Raw genomic sequence first — 21,504 nt, forward strand, 5'->3', positions numbered from 1 at the left:
ACCATTGAATGAGAAGGTGTGTCCAAACTTTTGACTGGTACTGTATTTTAAATTAAAGATATCAAACTGCAAAATGACCCATTACGTTAACTTTTTAGCTGTCAGATAAATGCATTTAGTGGATTAAAAATGTACAATATATCTCACTGAAATGTAGTAGAGAAAAAGTATAAAGTACCATAAAATAAAAGAAATCATGTAAAGTAGCACAAAAGTACTTCAAAAACTGCAATTAAATAGATTTGATGCTCAAATATGAACAGAAGTAAATACAAAAGTTTGTAAAAGCTTATAAAAGTATAAAAGCTTTTGACAAATATGAATATCACCTTAAAAATGCCTCACCTGTGTCACCTCATGGCGTCTCTGCCAGAACGACTTCAATACCCAGAATGCTTAGCGGCGGTGTGTCTGTCATGTGACTGAACTTATGACAGACGGAGCAGCTTCGACAACACAAACACTCCTTTGCTGCGTCGTGGATTCATATGTTTTGACATGAGGCAAACCTAATTGCGAGATTGTGGCACTTTTAACATGTTCTATGTGGAAACGTTGTGAAATATTGTTAATAATCTGCTGACAGCGATGGCGGATGTGGAGGAGCAGGTATGCTAATGTTAGCATGCTACTGTTGTGTTCTGTGTATGCATCAAAATGAATGAAGCATATTGGTTTGATTTGGCTTGTTGTGTTGCTGTTTGACAGTGTAAATGTGTGATTGTATGGTAGGTCTACATTGATGTGATGTTTATGTCAGTAAGCTGTGTTGCCCTGCATACTTTCTGCAGTCTGTGTTTGACTTAAATCATGATTTAATGTCACTTTAAATGTACTATTGCATGTTTTGGTGCTTTACTACAGTAAGACATTTAATGATGGGCTGTTTTAAATCCTTTCCAAATATCTCTTCATTCAGGCCAGGAAACAAAGTGAGGAATTCACAGATGAGTCTGAGGTAAGAAACATCAATTTGTGGTAAACAAACAAATGCTCAACAAACCAGAATATGTTTTATATTTTAGATTCTTCAAAGTAGTTGAATGAGAAGGTGTGTCCAAAACTTTTGACTGGTACTGTAGATGTTAAAGGGGGCGGCGGGGGGGAAATAACACCTGAAAATGTCCTGCAGTTGCACCAGTATGTCGATGTAATGATGCATCAAGAGCAGCATATTGTTGATGACAGGGGTGTGCATAGTTCTGTCAAGCATGGGTGATTTTTGAACTCTGGTGAAGCTGGCTGCCTACTGAAAGGACTGTAATACATAGCCAGCCTTTATCAGCCCAGCTTGATCCCGGAAGGATCTTTGTCAGATTTTTTGAGAGGTGTCAAACACTCATGAATTACAGATAGCTTTCCAGATCTGTCAATATTACGACTGAACTTCGGCATGTTACGGTACACTTGTGCTTCCGAGAATCACAAGTAGGCTAAATAAAATATAGCTTCATACATCAGCCTGGCAGGAAGGGAAGAGTCTTTATAGGAAGCAGAGAATCGAATGAAATATCAGGGAAAGGCTCTCAGAGGAAAACGGTTAAGAGTGAGCGAAGAAAAAACGAGAAGGGTAAAATTCCAGGCTTGTAAGTAGAAAGAGCTCCTGCATCCTGTTTTCTGTGTGTGTTCAGTACTGTGGGACATGAACACTCACAGGGAAAACAAGCGCCATGGTTGTGTCTCACCTTCAAGTGGCTGCAAGTAGCAGACTCTTTACTTATAATACTGCAACATAATGAAGCAATCATGCTACTGCTGTTACCTGGTTGACAGCAGGCTCACTGGATAAAGGAAGTGGGGGCCTGTGTGCTCTACACTCTGCTGCTCACAGAGGAAATAAGCAGGGTAACAATTTGTTCTTGAAAGTAAAAGGCATGCTCTTCATCACCTTTGTAATGTGGCCAGACTAGTCTGATTTGTTTTGAGATAACACAAGCAATAAACCAGGCTGTAAGTGTTTTTGTTTGGTGTTGTTGTGATGCCTCGTGTAGTCCAGGAAATAGGGATCATTTTAACTCTTTTCACTAAAACACTGAAACCCCCTCCAAAAAATGTACCTGACAAATGTATACTGGAGAGTTAGGAGAATTCATCAGGAAGTATCTGATCACTTGGATCCAGATTAAAGGATCTTTTTTCACTTCATTTATAACATGTGTGCTCAGTTCTAACTTTATTTAAAGTGGGAAGGGTTAACATTTCTAAGGAGAATGATTGTCTGACATTGTGTCGAAATGTTGTCTTAAAATTGACTTTGACAGCCGTGAGTGTTTGAGTCAGCAAAAAATTCTGAGGTGGGCGGAGAAGTGGATTACTTTGTTAATACTTCGGGAGATATTTTCTCAAGTTTAGCCTTAATGCACATTTCTAACTTGTGTATTTGATTAATGTAACTGACACAAGGGACAGCTCAGCCTATTTTATCTTAACTGCCAATGGACAAAGAATACGGCAGAAACTGTTAAAATACAAAGGCGGTTAAACAAATGGCAAGTTATAAAATATTTAGTTACAAAATATGCTTTTATCTATGGTCCTAAAAAAGTCCAAAATATGGGTGGGCTACCTAAAGAAAACCTGCTTCACCTCAACCTTTCAGCTTGAAGGAGATCACAGTCTACCACGTCTCCCCAGAATCTCTCATCTGTGTTTCTATGGGATGAGATCACGTGACTGTGCTGAGGTTTTTATACTCATTCATTTAAGTTTTCCCTTTTATTCGTCACCAATCTGTACATTGAGTTTGAGACGTAAATAAATGGAGGTGTGGGTGGGAGGATAAACAATTCAATTCTTAACATTGAATAGGACATGTCCTCCAATCTACTATATCTAAGTTAGTGACTATTGGGGTCTTGAGTGTGTATATGAAAGCTGCACGTTGTCCTTATTGTAGACAGAAGGTTTCAGCCTTAACTGTCAATAACCAAAGAAAAATGGCCAAAATGGTTACAGCACAAAGGCCAACTCAGTAGTTGACAAAACAAAAGGCAACTTACAAGAGATGGCAGAAGTTTGAAAATGGGTGGTTTCTCTCTGGGGATGAAGTTTGCTTTTTGTTGTTTGATACACCTTTGAAACCTGTGACAAATGCTCCCGCATCAGAAATCTCACAACCAGAATACACAGGAAATAGCCTAGATATGGCGTTGTTGAGTGGGAAAGGATTGTTTTTGAAAATAACATTTTTTCCACGCTATTGTCCCCCACCTCCAACCCAGTAGCACATAATGGCAGACAATGTTTTGAGTTGATGCACCCTCTGGGCAGCCACAGACTGTGCAGCATTGGTTATAAACTGAATTATGAGTAATATTCAGGCTGTGACTGGCCGCGAGTGTTGGCTCATGCTGGAAAGTGTAACGCAGTAGAATACCTTAAATTTGCTTTATGAAATGACTGAATTCATGTTTGTCACTGGGGATGAAGTGTCTCATGAAAACACTGCTTTATGCTGCATTTCACGCAATGTAATGGAAATCTGTTTGTGCATACTTCTCCTGATACACACATGGAAGACACATACATTTATTGAAGGAGGCCAGAATACATATACAATTGACCGTTAGTCCTGCTGGGTTCAGTGTCTTGCTCAGTGACACTGTGGAAGTGAAACCATCCCAAAATATATTAGTGACATATTTTGATGCAGATTGTGACATGGATGCTGCTGAAGACTATGAAGGACTCAGGTTATATCATCTGTTTAACAGTAGTATTATACTGCATGTGTATATATGCAGTGTATATAAATATATTTATATATTCTTTTAAATAATTGTTTAATCATTTCATTATTTTTTAAAGAACATGTTCTGTGTTTCCATATTCTCAAATGATGCATTTATTTGCCATTTATGATAGTTAACTACATATAGGCATACATAAGACATTTGTCATTTGGGCTACTGGATATATAATAATGGGCTTTTTTAAATTTTTTATTATATCGATATGGTTATGTTAGACGAGATATCTTCTTGGATTTAGGATATCGTAATATTGCAGTAAAATGAAGTGTTGTCTTTTCCTGGTTTTAAAGGGTGCGTTACCGTAAAGGGATGCCATTTTCTATACATACCAGACTGTTCTGTTCTGTTATCTGCTGTTAACCGCTTCGTCATTATATCCAGATTACTGATGATACTTTATCTCATTGTAAAAGCACCAATAGACTACCCTACAATATTTTTGCAATATCAATATCGAGGTATTCGTAAAAGATTAGTATCAGCAAAATATTTTTTTTAGAGTAATTCAAATTTTAAATGGTTTACATCCATGTTTACTACCTAGCTGTTTTCTTTCTGCCTATGTTGATGCATAGAAATGTTACTGTGTTTTTGACGCGTTACCTCAACCAACTGTCAGTCAGTGGAGTAGTGTGAAACCAAAGGCTGAATGTGTTGGACCTTACACATAAAAACATTGCTCCATAGCGCCACTACTGGTCAAAAACTCTACAGGGCACCTTTAAGTTGACTTGAACGCATAAAAAAAAATCACAAAGTCAAAGTCCACCCCTTTGTTGATCGTCTTCTGACTCAGATTTTAAGATGGAGCACAGGATTTAAATAAATTGAGATGAACATTTTGGGTTTTGTGGCTTTCCCAGAACATTATGAACTATAGCATTTGTTAGAGGACACCGTGTTGTTCTATGAAATGCCTGTAAGAAAATGTTTATCACATAGTGAACGCCCATCTTACAAGTCTACTCTGTCAACCAGGAGGAGGAAAGCGAGGAGGAGCCCAAGCTGAAGTATGAGAGGCTCTCCAATGGGGTGACAGAAATCCTCCAGAAGGATGCAGCCAGCTGTATGACCGTCCACGACAAGGTAAAAGTTAAAATCCACAAAAGCACGAGGGCATCAGAGTCTCAAGTCCACCACAGGTTTCACATTGTTTATGTGCACGTTGGAGAGATGGCAGTCCATTCTATTCTCACCTCCCCCCTGCTTTTCCTCTCAGGGAGGTGCATCAGGAGACACAAGGCGCGATTGTCTTCTCTTTTTATTCCCACTCTAACATGTTTTTTTTTTTGCTCCTCTCCTCTGTTTGTCCAATGTTGATATTTTTTTTTTAAAGCGGCCACTCTCGGCGAGATGGTTAATCGTTGTGGCATCCGGCAGCACACATGCACGCCTGAGCAGAGCAAAAAGTCATACCCAGTTATGTCTCCTCACCTGATGTTTTATTAACCGCTATTGATTTTCATTTATTTATTTTTACTTTGAGGATTTGGTCCCCTCTTATGTTTTTTTTTTTTTTTTTTTTTTTTTTTTTTGCAAACCTCAAAATAGCAAGCGTGCCACAGTGAGAGACGTCGGGTTGCTGAAATTCAAAATTTGATCTGACTGTCTTTCTCCCTGGGATTATTTTATGCTTGTGTACCTTCTGCCATCCAGCTACCTGTGTGGTCACCCCCCCACCTTCCGCGGCGGCAAACTCCCACAACCTTAAAGCCACCGGTCGGCACATATTGCCTTATGTTGCCTCATATTTTAAGTGTCTGAATCGGAATTTCATTTGAACAATTCCATTCTAATAAATCCCTTTAAGAGTCGCTCCGCCTCACAAGGTTGAACCTTTTATTTATTTATTTTTGGTTATTTTATTTGGGGGAGATTGCAGGGGCTCTGTCTGACATGCTCAGCTGTGCCTGTAAATATAAGCATTTCATTATAGACTGCACTGAAGCATGGTGGACTCGCCGCACATCCACATGCTGGTCTAGGAGGGAGGGGGATTAGGAGGAGGCCACGGAGCAGGGGCTGAGGTGGAAGAACACACACTTAATCTAATGCCAAAAGCCCCCAGTTTCTATAATTTTTTTGTCCCAGTGGACTCACGTACACACACACACACACACACATATACTCACATGCACTTTTGCTGAAGCACATAACACAGAGAGCAGTTGCTGCTCAGTAGAAATAATAGCTCTGTGCCAGGCAGGGAGGTGATTGGCTTGCACGGGAAAGAAGTCAGATGTACAGTGCATTTATTATGCTTAAGCATTTTAATTTGAGGGGGGAAAAAAATGCCATTTCACACTGTATGCTTTAATAAATAGGGCTTTTCCAGCCCCCTGCAATTTCACAGTTTTGCCTCCAAGCCCACCCAATCCCCACGCTGCTCATGTCGCTCCGGCTCCAGGAATTTTTTATTTTTATCCTTCCACAGCCTTCATCAGCACAAGATTTATTTATTTTTTTAAGTCTTGAATATGTTTCTCGTGTCTTCTGGTTTAATTTACATCGCATTTGTCCCTTTTCAGTTTCTTGCACTAGGTACCCATTTCGGAAAAGTCTTCCTGCTGGACATCCAAGGAAATGTAACTCAGAAGTTTGAAATTGTAAGTACATTAAAGATACATAAGAATATATTTATGAAAGGCATTAGACCTACTGGTACATGAGATTAACTTTTAGCCATGAAAAAGATGAAATTATAATGTAACTAATTATATGATAAATTATTAATATTACAACACTTAATAATGCTCATGACTCAGGTGATTTTCTGACTTTTCCTCTAGCGCCAACAGCAGGTTGACATTTGTGTTTTTTTAAGTGAAATGTCCACATAATTAATTGATGGACTGCCATTAAATTTGGTGCACATATTTGTGTCCTCTTTAAGATGAATCATAATCACTTTTGTGAGCCCGTTTTCATCAATTGCCATATTGGATTTATAACCAGCTGTGATCTCTGATATCACATCGGATTTAGTTCCACTATTAAACTTTACCCACACATTTCTGCTCCCTCGATCTGGAGGACATGACTTCTGAACAACAACTTAATTTGAAAGTAAAAACCATTCAGTAATCATGGCTGATTTGACCGTGGTGTCCCTGCTGAGCACATTGATTCAAGTGCTACTCACCTAAGGAACTTATCAACCATTGACAGAAACATGGACGCTGTTTTACTAAACAGAAGAGACCCTGCTAAGTTCTGGCTGTTGGATTTTTGACGTAGTTTCAAAATAAAGCGTTCAGAGAAAAGCAGAAAAGGATTTAAAATGCATACCAAATACCCAGGTGAACCTAATGCACTGGAGAATTCAAGCAAACAAACTTTGTCTCCTTCAGTCTTCACAGTCAAACCTTTAGGGAAGGTTTTTAAGTAACATTTGCTATAATTTATGCCATTTGGTTGATCCTTTTATCTAAAGAGCCCTATACTGTCATGAATGTGTAAACTTTAAAAGCATCAGCAGTGAATTTGGAGCCTCTAACCTTCACAGTGTTAATGCCACGCTCTATGCATTGACACATATGGGACTGTGCATCCATTATGTAGTCAAATTTTTTTTTTTGCCTTTCGCTTTTTCTGGCATTTCACTTAATGGGGTAAAATGTCAGCCAGCAACATTTGGCAGGCCGCAAAGATATTCACACCACCCTCTAAAAAAAAGATGCCATGATATTGTGTCTCCGCAGAGTTCAGTGAAGATCAACCAGATCAGTCTGGATGAAAGTGGAGAGCATGTGGGCATCTGCTCCGAGGATGGGAAGGTGAGATCTCTCTGCTCATCACCGCTGGTTACTGAGCCTTGGGCCGGCAGGAAAAAAAACATATAAATTCATCTTTCATAATTCATCCTCAGATTCCTATAAAACTCATCTTATCACGGTGAAACTGTATGCTAATGATGTGGAACTGGAGGTGTTTGGTAGTGATGTTTTACCTCCACAGTCGGAGCATTAACTTGAAGTTTTATCTTTACCATATCTGCACATCTTTTTTTCATGATGCGTGAATTTCTAAAAAAGCTTGTACCTGTTTTGACTAGTGGGGGGAAAGGATTGCACTCCGATCCGTCGAGCTGTCAGTCAGCCATCATCCGTGTATGGATACCCTCTCCATGTTCTCCACCTGGCTGTTATCTTGTCTCTTCTCATCATTACCACCATCCTTCATGGATTTCGCAGTCAAGATATGCTCTCTGATATCACCCTCCCCTTACTTCTAGCACTCCGGTGGCAGAAACAAGATCTTGTCGCACAAAAAAAAAGTGGAGCAGACAATTAAAATCAATGCTACAGCAATTGTTCGCCCTCAACCAATTCAGTTGGCTGTTAATCCTTTCAAAATCTAACTTAATCCTTAATCGCTGGTGCGGTTCGGAAAAAGGAGATTGCATCAGAGTTTTATATTATTCTTCTACTTTAAAAAAAAAAATCCCCTGTTTTGGGGCCTCATATGAAGAGAAACCGGGTGTCGTGTACTCTAATGGTACATTAGGGTTTGTTGTAGCCAACTGAGGCTGAGGTCGGGTTTGTAAACCCTGCAGGCTTCAAAGAATCAACTTGTCCACTAATTGGTGACCCAGCGGAGAAGTAGAGAGCCAATCAAAGTCTTTTCTGACCACAATTCCCCTCCGCTGGCCTCAGATAGTTGCAGAGGCAGCAATTAAAGGAGAAATTTTGAGTTATTCACCTTTGCTTTCCGTTCTCCCGTCTCATCTTTGTTTCAGGTTCAAGTGTTTGGTCTCTATACAAGAGAGGGCTTCCACGAGAACTTTGACTGTCCCATCAAAGTAAGTTGATGTTACATTGCCTGAAAACTTGAAGGAATGCTTCACCCGCAAAATGACCATCTGTATATCAAGTACTCACCTGTGTTAACTTGAACTCTTCAAGAAAACTGTTTTCCTTAAAGAACAGAAACATGTCTTGATGAAATGAAGTTAAAAAGGAGCCTTGTTTAACGGCAGCAAAACTTTATCAAAAAAATAATTAATCAAAGTTTAATTTATCCAGTATTCTTCTCACTACTTATCAAACACATGCATCCTTGATTAAAAAAAAAACCTTACAATTTAAAACACTTGGGACTCTGACAGATGAGTAGAACGCCTCCACAAGCGTAAAACTATTTAAGTGTTTTAAATAGATCAATCTTAGTGTAGATGCATGTGTTTTGGAAGTAGTTTTACTGTTGTTATATGCAGAGTTCATCAAGACTTTTCCCCATTTTTTTGATTCTTTATCAATGTGGAGGCAGGCAAGAAAATAAAGTTTTATTTCAAGAATCAAAAGTAACACAGGGTGATTAATTGAAAAACAAATGGTCATTTTCTGGGTATTCCTTTTAAATGCCTCAGTATGCATTATTTTGCTTCAGCATTACCTGCATATAACATAACACAAATATCACATTTTTGACACTCTATTATCTGTCACTTATATAATGATTTGCAGGTGGTGGCGTTACATCCTCAATTCAGCAGATCAAACAACAAACAGTTTGTCACCGGGGGCAACAAGGTAGGTTTGAGTAGTACTTCTCCCCCCCCGCAGAATCATTATGTTCAGTTTTTCACCATTTCCTGCCACAATAATTCCTCCTGATTGTGTCCGGAGTGAAACCGAAACCAGCAAACCTTCTCACTTTGGCTCTGCGGACGGCGATGCACCGGCCTTTGTCTGCCGTGAAAGGCTCTTAGTTTTTCCGTCTCTTTGCTGGAGTGCTCTCGGGAGAGCTGCCCATTTTCACAAAGTGCTGTTCGCTCAACAGTGTTTGAAAGGCAATGCTTCACAAGCACGGCAAGTAGATGTCATTATCAAGAGGGTACATAGTCTTATGGATTGTGATCTCCATCCTAAAAAGTCTCTGGGAGGTATCTAACTGCGGAAGGTGAAAACCATCTTGGACATTATTTTTGTAATTTTGTTTTTTGGAAGTAAAACCACTTATTACCGCACGCCGATTCCTATACACACAACTATAAACTGTTAGGACGTAACGTCATTCCAAAAAACATCAATAAATAAAGTATACTGACATTTATACAACAGGGGTGAGGGAAAAACAACTTCTTTTTTTTTTTTTTTTTTTTTTTTTTATGAAACCCCATTGTTAGTGTTACTTTGCCATTTTCTTTCAATTGCCACTGATTCCTCTCAGTTCCAAGTTGTGAAGGCCTCCACAATGTGCCTGTGATGAAAATCAATAAGCCTCAACGGGAGCCACATCCTGTCAAAGGAAATTCAATTTTGTCTCCACAGTTCTTTTGTCATATCATCTCTTTGTAGAGCAAACTGTTTATTAACACAGCCCAACTGCTGAATTAAAGAGCCTATACAACCTTCCCTCGGCATCCTTGGTAATATTATGCACATTTAGAGGTTTATATAGTAAGGACAGTAACAATGCGGGGAATGCGAATGACAGGCTTTGTCCTCGACGGCTTGTACAACACAAGGCCTGAGCATTAAACGGCAGTTGATGAAGTAGTCCAGCGGCCGCCTTGATACCACATTGCATTGTGGTTTAAAAACACTCATGCTGAGGTTCGACACCTCTGTTAGACAGTGAATATACATTTGTGTTTAAATACTTGTTCCTATACTTGTATACAATAAATGGTATGTATCCTTAAGACGCCTTAACCATTATGATTGGAGGAATAAGGATGTATGAAATCATGCTTTCAACACTTTTTCTTCTGGGCCTTCACATCATCTTCTACTTGAAAATTACGTCGACTATGTGAAACTGTTAAATTATTTCTTCCACCACTGAATGAGAAGCTAATGTGGAGCTTTCTCACTTAAATGGAGACTAATGAGCAATCTGTCTTCATTGTCTTTGTGCCTAAATGCTCTGTAGTGGAATTCAAATCTTCAAATAAGGACTAAATTATCTTTTTTACGTCATCATTTACAGGCTTAATTATAAGTTTGCCTCCAGTTTAAGTTGAATCTATGAAGCTGGTTCACTCTTTTATCAGAAACAGCTCCTGACTGGCTCTTGCTGTGTAATGTGCTGTTCATCTGCTGCCCTCTGTAGGCCGGGCTGCACGACTGCAAACTCTGTATCTAGAACCAAATGTGCCCCCGTTGTCTTCCTCAGCTGCTCCTGTATGAAAGAAACTGGCTGAATCGCTGGAAGACGTCTGTTCTCCACGAAGGCGAAGGCTCCATCACTAATATCCAGTGGAGAGCTAACCTCATTGCCTGGGCCAACAATGTGGTGAGTGATCAGTCACCAGCCTTAATAAAAAGTATATTACTGAATGTTTAAAGATGTTAACGTTTGTTTTTTGTTCTCATGTCTTTTAGGGAGTTAAAATCTATGATATCGGCACAAAGCAGCGGATCACAAACGTGCTTCGGGACAACGTCAGTCTGAGGCCTGACATGTACCCGTGCAGCCTCTGTTGGAAGGACAACAGCTCCCTCATTGTCGGCTGGGGCACTTCCATCAAGGTTTGCTACTTTTCTATTTAAATGAATTACTCACACTAGCTATTCCAATGTTTCTGACTTTCTGTAATCTTCTTATATCTCCTCAGATTTGTGTTGTGAAAGAGAGAAATCCTACTGAAATGAGAGACCTGCCCAGCCGCTATGTGGAAATAGGTAAAAATTTACATTGCAGTTTATAGTAAACTATATGATGGTAAACTTTATTTATAGAGGACTTTGCTACACAAAGGCTACAGTGTTGATCACAACATAAAGCAAGAATAAAACTAGATAACACAGGATTAAAACATGGTGGTTAAAATCAATAAGAAAAAATGAGAGGGAGCCAAATTAAGTTAAATCAAAGAGTTTTACAATAAAAACAACTGTTGTTGTACTCGACATCAGTCTCCAGACCACTTTTTGAAGGTCTCTCTCTCTCTCTCTCTGAAACGGTCTTGTCTCGGTCTCAAAGACAAAGACGTCTCTGGATTATATTTCAAGACCACAGCTGTAGGGATACCACTGAACTACATGTGCATTTTCAGATTTATTTGTTATTATTATTACTGTGATTGGATGTTAAACTTTCTGTTTTAAATGCAACCAATAAATTGACTCACAAAACATATAAGAGGAGTATGAAATAAAGAGGGTTAAGTTTAGTTCAAGTCCTTAGTGTTTGTTCAAATGGTTTGCAAAAGGAAATTCTCAAATGTAAAATTCACCTTTGCAATGCTTTTTGTATTATTTTATCAAGACATTTCTCATGTTTCACAACATGCTCATATATTCAGTATTAATGGCAATGAAAGAGGCGAGTGAGAAGGAATCTTCTTTTTGTCTCTATGGGAATGTGGATCTTTCAGATTAATTCGAGGAGTTCCTTTGTGGTTTGCATGTTCCACAATTTATCATAAGTGTGTCATGCAGTGTGGGACTCACCCTTGGTCTTGGTCTTGAAACACTCTGATCTTGGTCATGACTTGATCTCGGTTTAGGTGGTTTTAATTACAAAACTGGATAAAAGTGTGATTTAATCCGGATGCAGGGAGATTTTGACAATAAGGAGAGTAGCAAGTCAATAAAGTAAAACAGTAGATCTCACATTCTGGTTAAAGATACAGCAACAAATGCATAGAAGATCATTATGTTAACAGTCCAAATGTACAGATGATTTAAATGCCCTCTAACATACTGTATATCATATTGTCATTCAGGCTTTTTTGTTTGGTGTCTTTTCTTCAAACAGTTTCCGCATTTGAGACCGAGTTCTTCATCAGTGGTCTGGCTCCGCTGGCAGATCAGCTCGTCACCCTGTACTTTGTGAAGGAGAACTCTGATCACATGGTAACTCAATTTCTTTTACATCTATATTGATAAAGAGGCAACTTTGGTGTAAGAGTTTTTACTCATTGTGGGTGTGTGTGCGCGTGTGTTTGCAGGATGAGGAGTTTCGAGCGCGGCCTCGTCTCGACATCATCCAGCCTCTCCCCGAGACCTGCGAGGAGATCTCCTCAGACGCGCTGACCGTGCGCAACTTCCAAGACAACGAGTGCAGAGACTACCGCCTCGGTGAGACCATAAAACCGGCCCTCAGAGAAATGTCACGCGGCCTTTTACTGCGCCCTGATTTCATTATGCATCGACCATCAAATGTCAGCTCTAATGCGCAATACGCAAAGGCATAAATGTATTTTCATTAACAGAGCATGCTGAGGGAGAGTCGCTCTTCTACATCATCAGTCCCAAAGACATCGTCGTGGCCAAAGAGCGAGACCAGGATGACCACATCGATTGGCTGCTCGAAAAGAAGAAATATGAGGTCTGCGTGGTTGAATTTTATGAATGTTGCAAAAGGTTACGGTCTACAATTATATGGTTTGACCGTGTGTTCCGTTACTGCGACAGGAGGCGCTGATGGCTGCAGAGATCAGCTTCAAAAACATCAAGAGACACGACGTCCAGAAAATCGGGATGGCTTACATCAATCACTTAGTGGAGAAAGGAGACTATGACAGTGCTGCGAGGTAGGTTTAACTTCTGCAGATATAGAGTCAGTTAATACTTTTGAGAAGTGAGATATTTGGAAAAACATCTGTTTTTTACAGCCCAGGGTCCTTATTACAGAACTTTATATTTTAAGGGTTAAATAGAATGTTTCACTCATGTCTTTATTTGGTATTGTAGAAGGAAGGACTCCTATTAGACATAATCTAATTATTTTCACTAAAATTAACATGATTTCTGAACAGATAAGATGATATTTTTATACATGTGCAACACAAATTCAACCATAAACCTAAACAAAGGAATCTGAACTCAAGATTCCCTTATTATGTTTTCTGGGGCTTTAACTAGTACGTTTTTTTTTACATTTATTTTATATAACTTCTATTTTTCAAGGATATTCCCAATTAAATGTAAAATCTCTTTTACAAGAGAGTCCTGGCCAAGACTGCAGCATGAAAGTTTCACATAAAAGCACAAACAACAGACTTAAAACAATCACAAAAAAGCGTCAACCAAAGAATTAGACAAAGTTGTTCAGTAGCAGGACATTAATGGTTCAAATAATCCTTAATCCTGTTATTACAGTTTGCCTTGCTTATAAAATGATCTATTCTAGACGAAAACTTTAAAAGCTCTTTCATCCAAGAGGTGCAATGATGTGTGCAGAAACCCGAATCTGGGACAAATCGTACCGCAGAATTGCGAACTAAACCTAACACAGAAGACAAATTTGTTTGCATATTTAAAATATCACCATAATCAATTGTTGATAAAAGCTTGAAGAGAAAGAAAAACAGCATGTGATGTGCAGAAGATGTCATGTATAACATTCCTTATTAATTAACACTGCCACTGCTAACAAAGTCTGAAGGCAGAATGTTCTTGTTTCATCTCAATGATTCATGTGCTTCTGATTATTCAGGAAGTGTCAGAAGGTTCTTGGAAAAAACATGGATCTATGGGAAAATGAAGTATATCGGTTCAAGACCATCGGACAGTTAAAGGTGGGAATTTCTGTTCCTGTATTGAACTTAATTACTGAAGTCATTCATAATGATTTGATTATGAAATGTTGTGCATATTTTGTGTTTTTTCTTCCCGTATCAGTCTCTTATCAATATTGCTCCACCTTCCTCTAATTTCAGGCCATCAGTCAGTACTTGCCCAGAGGAGATCTGCGTCTCAGACCGGCCATCTATGAAATGATCTTGCATGAATTTCTCAAAACTGACTATGAGGTACTTTGTCCCTCGATAATCTTAACATCCTGTGTAGTTAATCCACTTGTTAATCATCAGCTTAATGGTTTGTCCCTCCTCCTTTGTTGTCCACAAAGGGTTTTGCCACACTGATCCGGGAATGGCCTGGAGAGCTTTATAACAACATGGCCATCGTTCAGGCGGTCACCGATCACCTGAAGAGGGACCCCACCAACAGAACGCTGCTCACCACGTTGGCTGAACTGTAAGGGAACTTAACGTGTGCATTAATCTACCAAATTAATAAATATCAACTGAAAACAAAAAAAACACAAGTTACTGTTTTTAAATATTTCAACAAAATGGGTAAAAATCTTGTGCATCATTTTATGAACATTTGATTGGAATTCAGTGTCTCTTATTTGGTATTTTTGACACTCTAAGATCTAGACTGGAGTTTTAAATCAAGTTCTGTGTATCTGAACAAAATTTTGGCTGCACAATTTTTATCTGCAAAGATAAAGTCACTGAGGTTCCTGCAGGGCTGAATGAATAATGCTTTGAATGAATTAAAAATGACACAAAATGATTTTATAATGTAACCTGTTGGTCCTTGTTGCTGTTGCAGGTACACGTACGACCAGCGGTACGACAGAGCCTTAGAAATCTACCTGAGACTGAGGCACAAAGATGTTTACCAGCTGATCCACAAACACAACCTTTTCTCCTCCATAGAGGACAAGATTGTGCTCCTCATGGACTTTGACAAAGAGGTAAAAGCCTGGTCACAGACTGAAAAATAAATATGCACATTTTAATTATTTTCATTTCACATGTTTGAATTATAAATTCTCTAAATTTACGTTATCAGAAAGCTGTCGACATGCTTCTGGACAATGAGGACAAGTTATCTGTAAGTGTTCCTGGCTTTCCTCAGTATTCAATTAAGGATGTGATGAAAATCTGCAGCCCACTGATCCTGTTTCTCTTCTCTACTAATAGACAGACAGGGTGGTGGAAGAACTAACAGACAGACCGGAGCTTCTGCACGTGGTGAGTTGAGATAACTTTAAATGAAAATAACTCAAAATGTAATCCAGAACTGATTTGACTCATCTTTTCCCCACAGTATCTCCATAAACTGTTTAAGCGGGATCACCACAAAGGCCAGAAATACCACGAGAGACAGATTGTCCTGTACGCCGAATATGACCGTCCGAATCTCTTGCCATTCCTGAGAGACAGCACACACTGCCCACTTGAAAAGGTACAATTCTTACATGTCCTCTTACTGCACATCCAAGTCTCCAGAAGTTACAAGACTTGAATTATGTTGTGTCCTCTTTTCTGTCAGGCTCTCGAGGTTTGTCAGCAGAGGAACTTTGTAGAGGAGACTGTCTTCCTGCTCAGTAAGTGTTAATTAATGTTCGTTTTCCTGCATTAAGGATTTTTGAAATGATTCAAAAGGAAACTAATCCAGCATGTTGGCTCCCAGGCAGGATGGGGAACTGCAGACGAGCTCTGCAGATGATCATGGAGGAGCTGGAGGACGTGGACAAGGCCATAGAGTTTGCCAAAGAGCAGGACGATGCAGAGCTCTGGGAGGATCTCATCTCCTACTCTATTGACAAACCACGTAGGATACAGTCTCTTATAGACCCTGTCATTCTGTCTTTCTGTGCCGTTTTCTCACTTTCATAATATTTCTTTGTCCCTGCTATTGTCTCCCCAGCATTCATCACGGGCCTCCTTAATAACATCGGTACTCATGTGGATCCCATCCTGCTCATCCATCGCATTAAGGAGGGCATGGAGATCCCAAACCTCAGGGATTCACTTGTAAAAATCCTCCAGGACTACAATCTACAAGTAAGTCAATAAAGTTATCTTTCTTTATTTAATTTTGTTTGGCCTACAGGTGATTTAACAATAATACAGATATTAAAACTGTTCTTCACTACTAGTTTAGCTTGTTTTTAGTTAAAATAAAAGATAAAACCTAAAATAACCACCACAGGTACCAGTGTAGTTAGTTGGGATTTGCATTATTACTTAAAAATCAACAAAGATCAACAAAATAACTCAAGTGATTCTGTTTTATTGCAAGCTGCAGCTTCAATATAAGCGGAGCAAAAACATTTAAAGCCTTTTTATTTTGTAAACACAGAAATTGATTTTTTTTCTTAGGACAAAATCATATTAGATGGTAAATTACATTGTGGAGTAACATAGTTTAATATTTATGTGGATCGTATAACCTCAGGAGCTCCATGTTGAAGTAATGTATCACTCTAGCAGTACTTTGAGTCATTTTATAGGGGGAAATATTAAGTTAATAATAATTATTATAATATATTTTATTTTACTTAATTGCTCAGCCCTACTATTCATCATGTTGTTTTTTGTATTAACCAGCGTTTGTTTCCTCCTTTCTAAGATTCTTCTGAGGGAAGGATGTAAGAAGATCCTGGTGGCCGACTCCCTCTCGCTGCTTCAGAAGATGCACCGAACACAGATGAGAGGAGTCAGGGTCGACGGTGGGTTCACTTTCTTTGGGTTCATGCAGAAGCAGTGGAGATTAAGTCCTTTTTTAAACTGTACTCATGCAAGTGTTGGTTTTTCTTTTCAGAGGAGAACATTTGTGAATCGTGTCATGCTACAATATTACCGTCAGGTGGGTTTTCCTTTGTAGTTCTAACAAAGTATTTTACTCTTGTATTGCATTTGGAAGCTATTCATTGCTTGTTGTTTTGCTTCAAACGCTGTGTGTTTCAGATATGGCCAAACCCTTCAACGTGGTTGTGTTTCACTGCAGACACATGTTTCACATGGAGTGTTTACCATCTTCAGGAACAGTAAGTAACTTTGCTTTCTCTGTTTCTATTGGCAACTTTGAATCAGATGAAGTCAGAATCCGATATGGAGTCCCTCAAGGGTCAATTATTGGTCCACTACTGTTTAATTTGATCCCCCTTGGGTTCCTATACTCAGCAATACAACATTTGATATCACTCTATGGTGATGACACACTGTTATACATATATGTTTTCACTGCCCAGTTAATGATCTAATCCTATGCATTGCTGATATCAAATATTAGATGTGACCATGGCCAAAATCTGTCAACTGCCCTGTTGGTAAAACCTTATGAGCACTTAACCAGAGACACATATTTCATATCTCAAAGACTGCTTTTTATCATCTTAGAAGTATATTTGAAGTTGGATGGTTTCTGCCGCAGTCAGAATCTAAGGTCTGCTAGAAAAGTAAATTGTTTTTGGAAGCAGACTTAAAAACACATATTTTATCCAAAGCTTTTAGTTAGATTGAAAGTGTGTGATTAACGGCTAAAACTTTTCTTTTTGAATCAGTATTATTATTACATTTATATTAATAATAATAATATGTTATTGTATTCCTTTTTTATTTTATTACCTTCTTATTTAAATGTTTTTAATCTAAATTTACATGATTCTAATTTTTTTATTTGATTTACTTTTTATGAAAGCACATTGAGTATATGCCTGTTGTATCAAATGTGTGGTATTAATAAACTTGAATTTAATCTGTGTCACTCAACACATTATTTATTTCATTTCGTGTTGAGTTTACTTGTTTTACTTTTTTATCTGAGAATCTTAAACATTACTTGGTGTGCTATATTGAGACTCCTGCATCTTTCCCCCTCTTTCAGATTCCTGGGGTGCAGTTTTGTAACATCTGCAGTGCGAAGAAGCGCGGGCCAGGAAGTGGAATCCTGGAGATGAAAAAATAAACACAGATTTATGCACTCACACTGTTATTATTGATGCCTTTCCCTTCCCCCTGTTGCTTTCTATTTGCTGTCAGTGCATTGATCAATGGATATCACCTTACTTCCCTCTGCCAAAATGCAAAACATATATATTGGATTGTCTCTGTATATTTAAATCTAACAACTATAAAGTGCTTTACTTGTTTTGCTTGCCACTAATGTGATTTTGCGATAAAATATCTGCAACGTCGAAAAATAAAATCACACAAAAACTTTTTCTGGTTTGTGTCTGATAATCATGCATGTCAATCAATTCCTAAAAGAAAATAAGATGAATATACTCTTCAGTGTTTTAGCTTTTGTTTACTTTCTACTATGGTGTCTATAGTTGAAAACACATTTGGAAAATTAAAGATTCAGCATACTGTGTAAGTTTGTAATAATCACACTGAAGGTAGTGGAAAGCAGCAAATTTGAAAAAGGACAAGTAATTGATTTTGTCAGACTCCTTCCTCAAATTACAGCTATAACAAAAAAAACATATAACAAACCTCAGACCTGTTAAGAAGATGTACAATTATGCCAAAAGCATGAATAATTTGTGGTATTTAGCTATGATGTTTGATGCTAGTGAAATATACAGATGCACTATTCGTTCTTCAAATATTTAATGGTTTTGTTCCTTCGATATTAACAGACGCTATGAAAAAAACCCAACTAGGTGCACAAGAGTTGGTGATGGATAACTAAAGAAAAACTGACAAACTCAACATAGAAACCCAGCTGACTTTAAAGACCTGACCTGAAAGTATTTAGATCTTTGACTAGTAAAAGTGGAAATACTAGTGTATATAAACTCAGTATGAGTGAAAGTACTGCATTGAAACTCTAAGGTAAAGGTACTAAAGGTTACTAAGTGAAAGTACCAAAAGTAAAAGTGCTCATTACGGCCCATTTCATTATAAAACTGGATTGTATTTATTGATGCACAAATGTGTTCATCACTTTTAATGCTGCAGGTGGTTTAGATGGAGCTGATTGTAATTACAGTGACTTAAACTACAATAATATATCATTGATTAGTTGATTTATATTTCATATTAGCAATCGGAATCTGCAGTCACTAAAGCTATAAGTGCATTTATTTCCTCCCGCATTGACTATTGTAACGCCCTATTCTCCTCACTCAGTACATCTGCACTTAACTGTTTACAGTCAATCCAGAATGCTGCAGCTGGACTACTGACCAGGACTAATCGACGGTCTCACATTACCCCCATTCTCAAATCTCTCCACAGGCCTTTGTATAACTCCAGGTCTGCTTTTAAACTTGTTTTTATTATTTATTGACTGTCTTCTGTACCATTTTAACACGTTTTATTGTTTTATGTCTTGTTTTTATTGAATTATTTTTGTTTTCCTGCTGACTGTAATTCCCGCACTTTGTGACCCCTGTCTGTGAAAAGCACTTTATAAATAAAATGTATTATTATTATTATTATTATTATTATTATTATTATTATAAGTAGTAGATGGGTAGAGTGTGATATTTTTATTTTCTTAAAATATACAGTACCAGTCAAAAGTTTTGGACACACCTTCTCATTAAAATACTTTGAAGAATCTAAAACATAAAACATGTTCTGGTTTGTTGAGCATTTGTTTGTTTACCACACAATTCCATATGTATCCTTCATAGTTCAATATTAATCTACAATGTAGAAAAAAATAAAAATAAAGAAAAACCATTGAATGAGAAGGTCTGTCCAAACTTTTGACTGGTACTGTATATTCAACATGCATCTATTGTTTTTTAACCCTATATTCAGCCTATGTACAATGCATATAAAAAGTATTCACCCCCCTTGGATGTTTTCCCCTTTTGTTGCTTTTATACATGAAATCATGGTCAATATAATTTGATGCCAGTTAGTTGCTGGACCTCTGTTGAATTAGGTCAGTCACTTTAACCAGTAACATATATACTGATATTTACACATCTGAACAAATCTCACAAGTGTTCCCTTTATTATTACACCAACATTATTTAAATAGACGTTGTGTTTGCAGAGATATACTCTTTTTATTATGGGTATGCAATTTTCGAGCTGAGGCCTAAAAAATAGGTGTGGTGTTGTCAAAAAGGCCAAATTATATTGACCATGATTTCATGTATAAAAGCAACAAAAGGGGGGGGGGGATACTTTTTATAGGCATTGTATATGTATAACAGTGTGTCATCACCATAGAGTGATATCAAATGTTGTATTGCTGAGTATAGGAACCCAAGGGGGATCAAATTAAACAGTAGTGGACCAAGAATTGACCCTTGAGGGACTCCATATCGGATGCTGACTTCATCTGATTCAAAGTTCATGTATAAAAGCAACAAAAGGGGAAAACATCCAAGGGGGGTGAATACTTTTTATAGGCATTGTATATCTCATACTATTAACAAATGTTTATCTTCAAACTAGGCATCAAAAAACAGTTGGACCAAGAATTGATTTCCATATCGGATGCTGACTTCAATTCAAAGTTCATGTATAAAAGCAACAAAAGGGGAAAACATCCAAGGGGGGTGAATACTTTTTATAGGCATTGTATATGTATAACAGTGTGTCATCACCATAGAGTGATATCAAATGTTATATTGCTGAGTATAGGAACCCAAGGGGGATCAAATTAAACAGTAGTGGACCAAGAATTGACCCTTGAGGGACTCCATATCGGATGCTGACTTCATCTGATTCAAAGTTCATGTATAAAAGTAACAAAAGGGAAAACATCCAAGGGGGGTGAATACTTTTTATAGGCATTGTATATCTCATACTATTAACTTTTATACTTCAAACTAGAAAAAACATTAATAAAAATTATATAGAATATGGCATTAATTATATCCCCCCCCCCCAAAAGAATTAAAACGTTGTGTTTGCAGAGATATATATATGTATTATGGGTATGCAAAAATAAAAGGTTAAAGGGGTGAATATTTATGTAAACACTTATTTTACACTATATATTTTTAATTAATAGAATTAGTTTGTAAAAATCTGTTTTTATGAAAAAACATTTTTTTGCAAATTCTTGTCAAAAAACAAATTATATTCATGATTTCATGTATAAAAGCAACAAAAGGGGAAAACATCCAAGGGGGGGTGAATACTTTTTATAGGCATTGTATATCTCATACTATTAACTTTTATCTTCAAACTAGGCAGAAAAAACATTAATATAAAAAAACATTATATAAAAAAACATTATATATAAAAAACATTATATATATATATATATATATATAATATGGCATTAATTACTAAAGAAAAACC

The 21,504-nt window shown here is 37.6% G+C and overlaps 1 protein-coding gene across 1 annotated transcript; it reads left to right on the forward strand.

Moving 5' to 3' along the window:
• The first annotated feature begins 412 nt into the window (after positions 1 to 412).
• vps41 (VPS41 subunit of HOPS complex) lies at positions 413 to 18,436 on the forward strand. Its single transcript, XM_054622574.1, has 28 exons — positions 413 to 609; positions 920 to 958; positions 4,731 to 4,838; positions 6,281 to 6,358; positions 7,454 to 7,528; positions 8,491 to 8,553; positions 9,218 to 9,283; positions 10,872 to 10,991; positions 11,081 to 11,227; positions 11,314 to 11,380; positions 12,459 to 12,556; positions 12,652 to 12,781; positions 12,916 to 13,031; positions 13,118 to 13,236; positions 14,142 to 14,223; positions 14,365 to 14,457; positions 14,556 to 14,683; positions 15,047 to 15,191; positions 15,290 to 15,331; positions 15,421 to 15,471; positions 15,548 to 15,685; positions 15,773 to 15,827; positions 15,914 to 16,054; positions 16,151 to 16,287; positions 16,856 to 16,955; positions 17,048 to 17,092; positions 17,194 to 17,273; positions 18,113 to 18,436. Exons 1-28 carry the CDS (start codon positions 589 to 591, stop codon positions 18,191 to 18,193), a joined length of 2,565 nt encoding a protein of 854 aa, XP_054478549.1. The 5' UTR covers positions 413 to 588; the 3' UTR covers positions 18,194 to 18,436.
• Positions 18,437 to 21,504: the final 3,068 nt, after the last annotated feature.

The sequence above is a fragment of the Anoplopoma fimbria genome, chromosome 21 (assembly GCF_027596085.1).
Source record: "Anoplopoma fimbria isolate UVic2021 breed Golden Eagle Sablefish chromosome 21, Afim_UVic_2022, whole genome shotgun sequence".
Taxonomy (NCBI): domain Eukaryota; kingdom Metazoa; phylum Chordata; class Actinopteri; order Perciformes; family Anoplopomatidae; genus Anoplopoma; species Anoplopoma fimbria.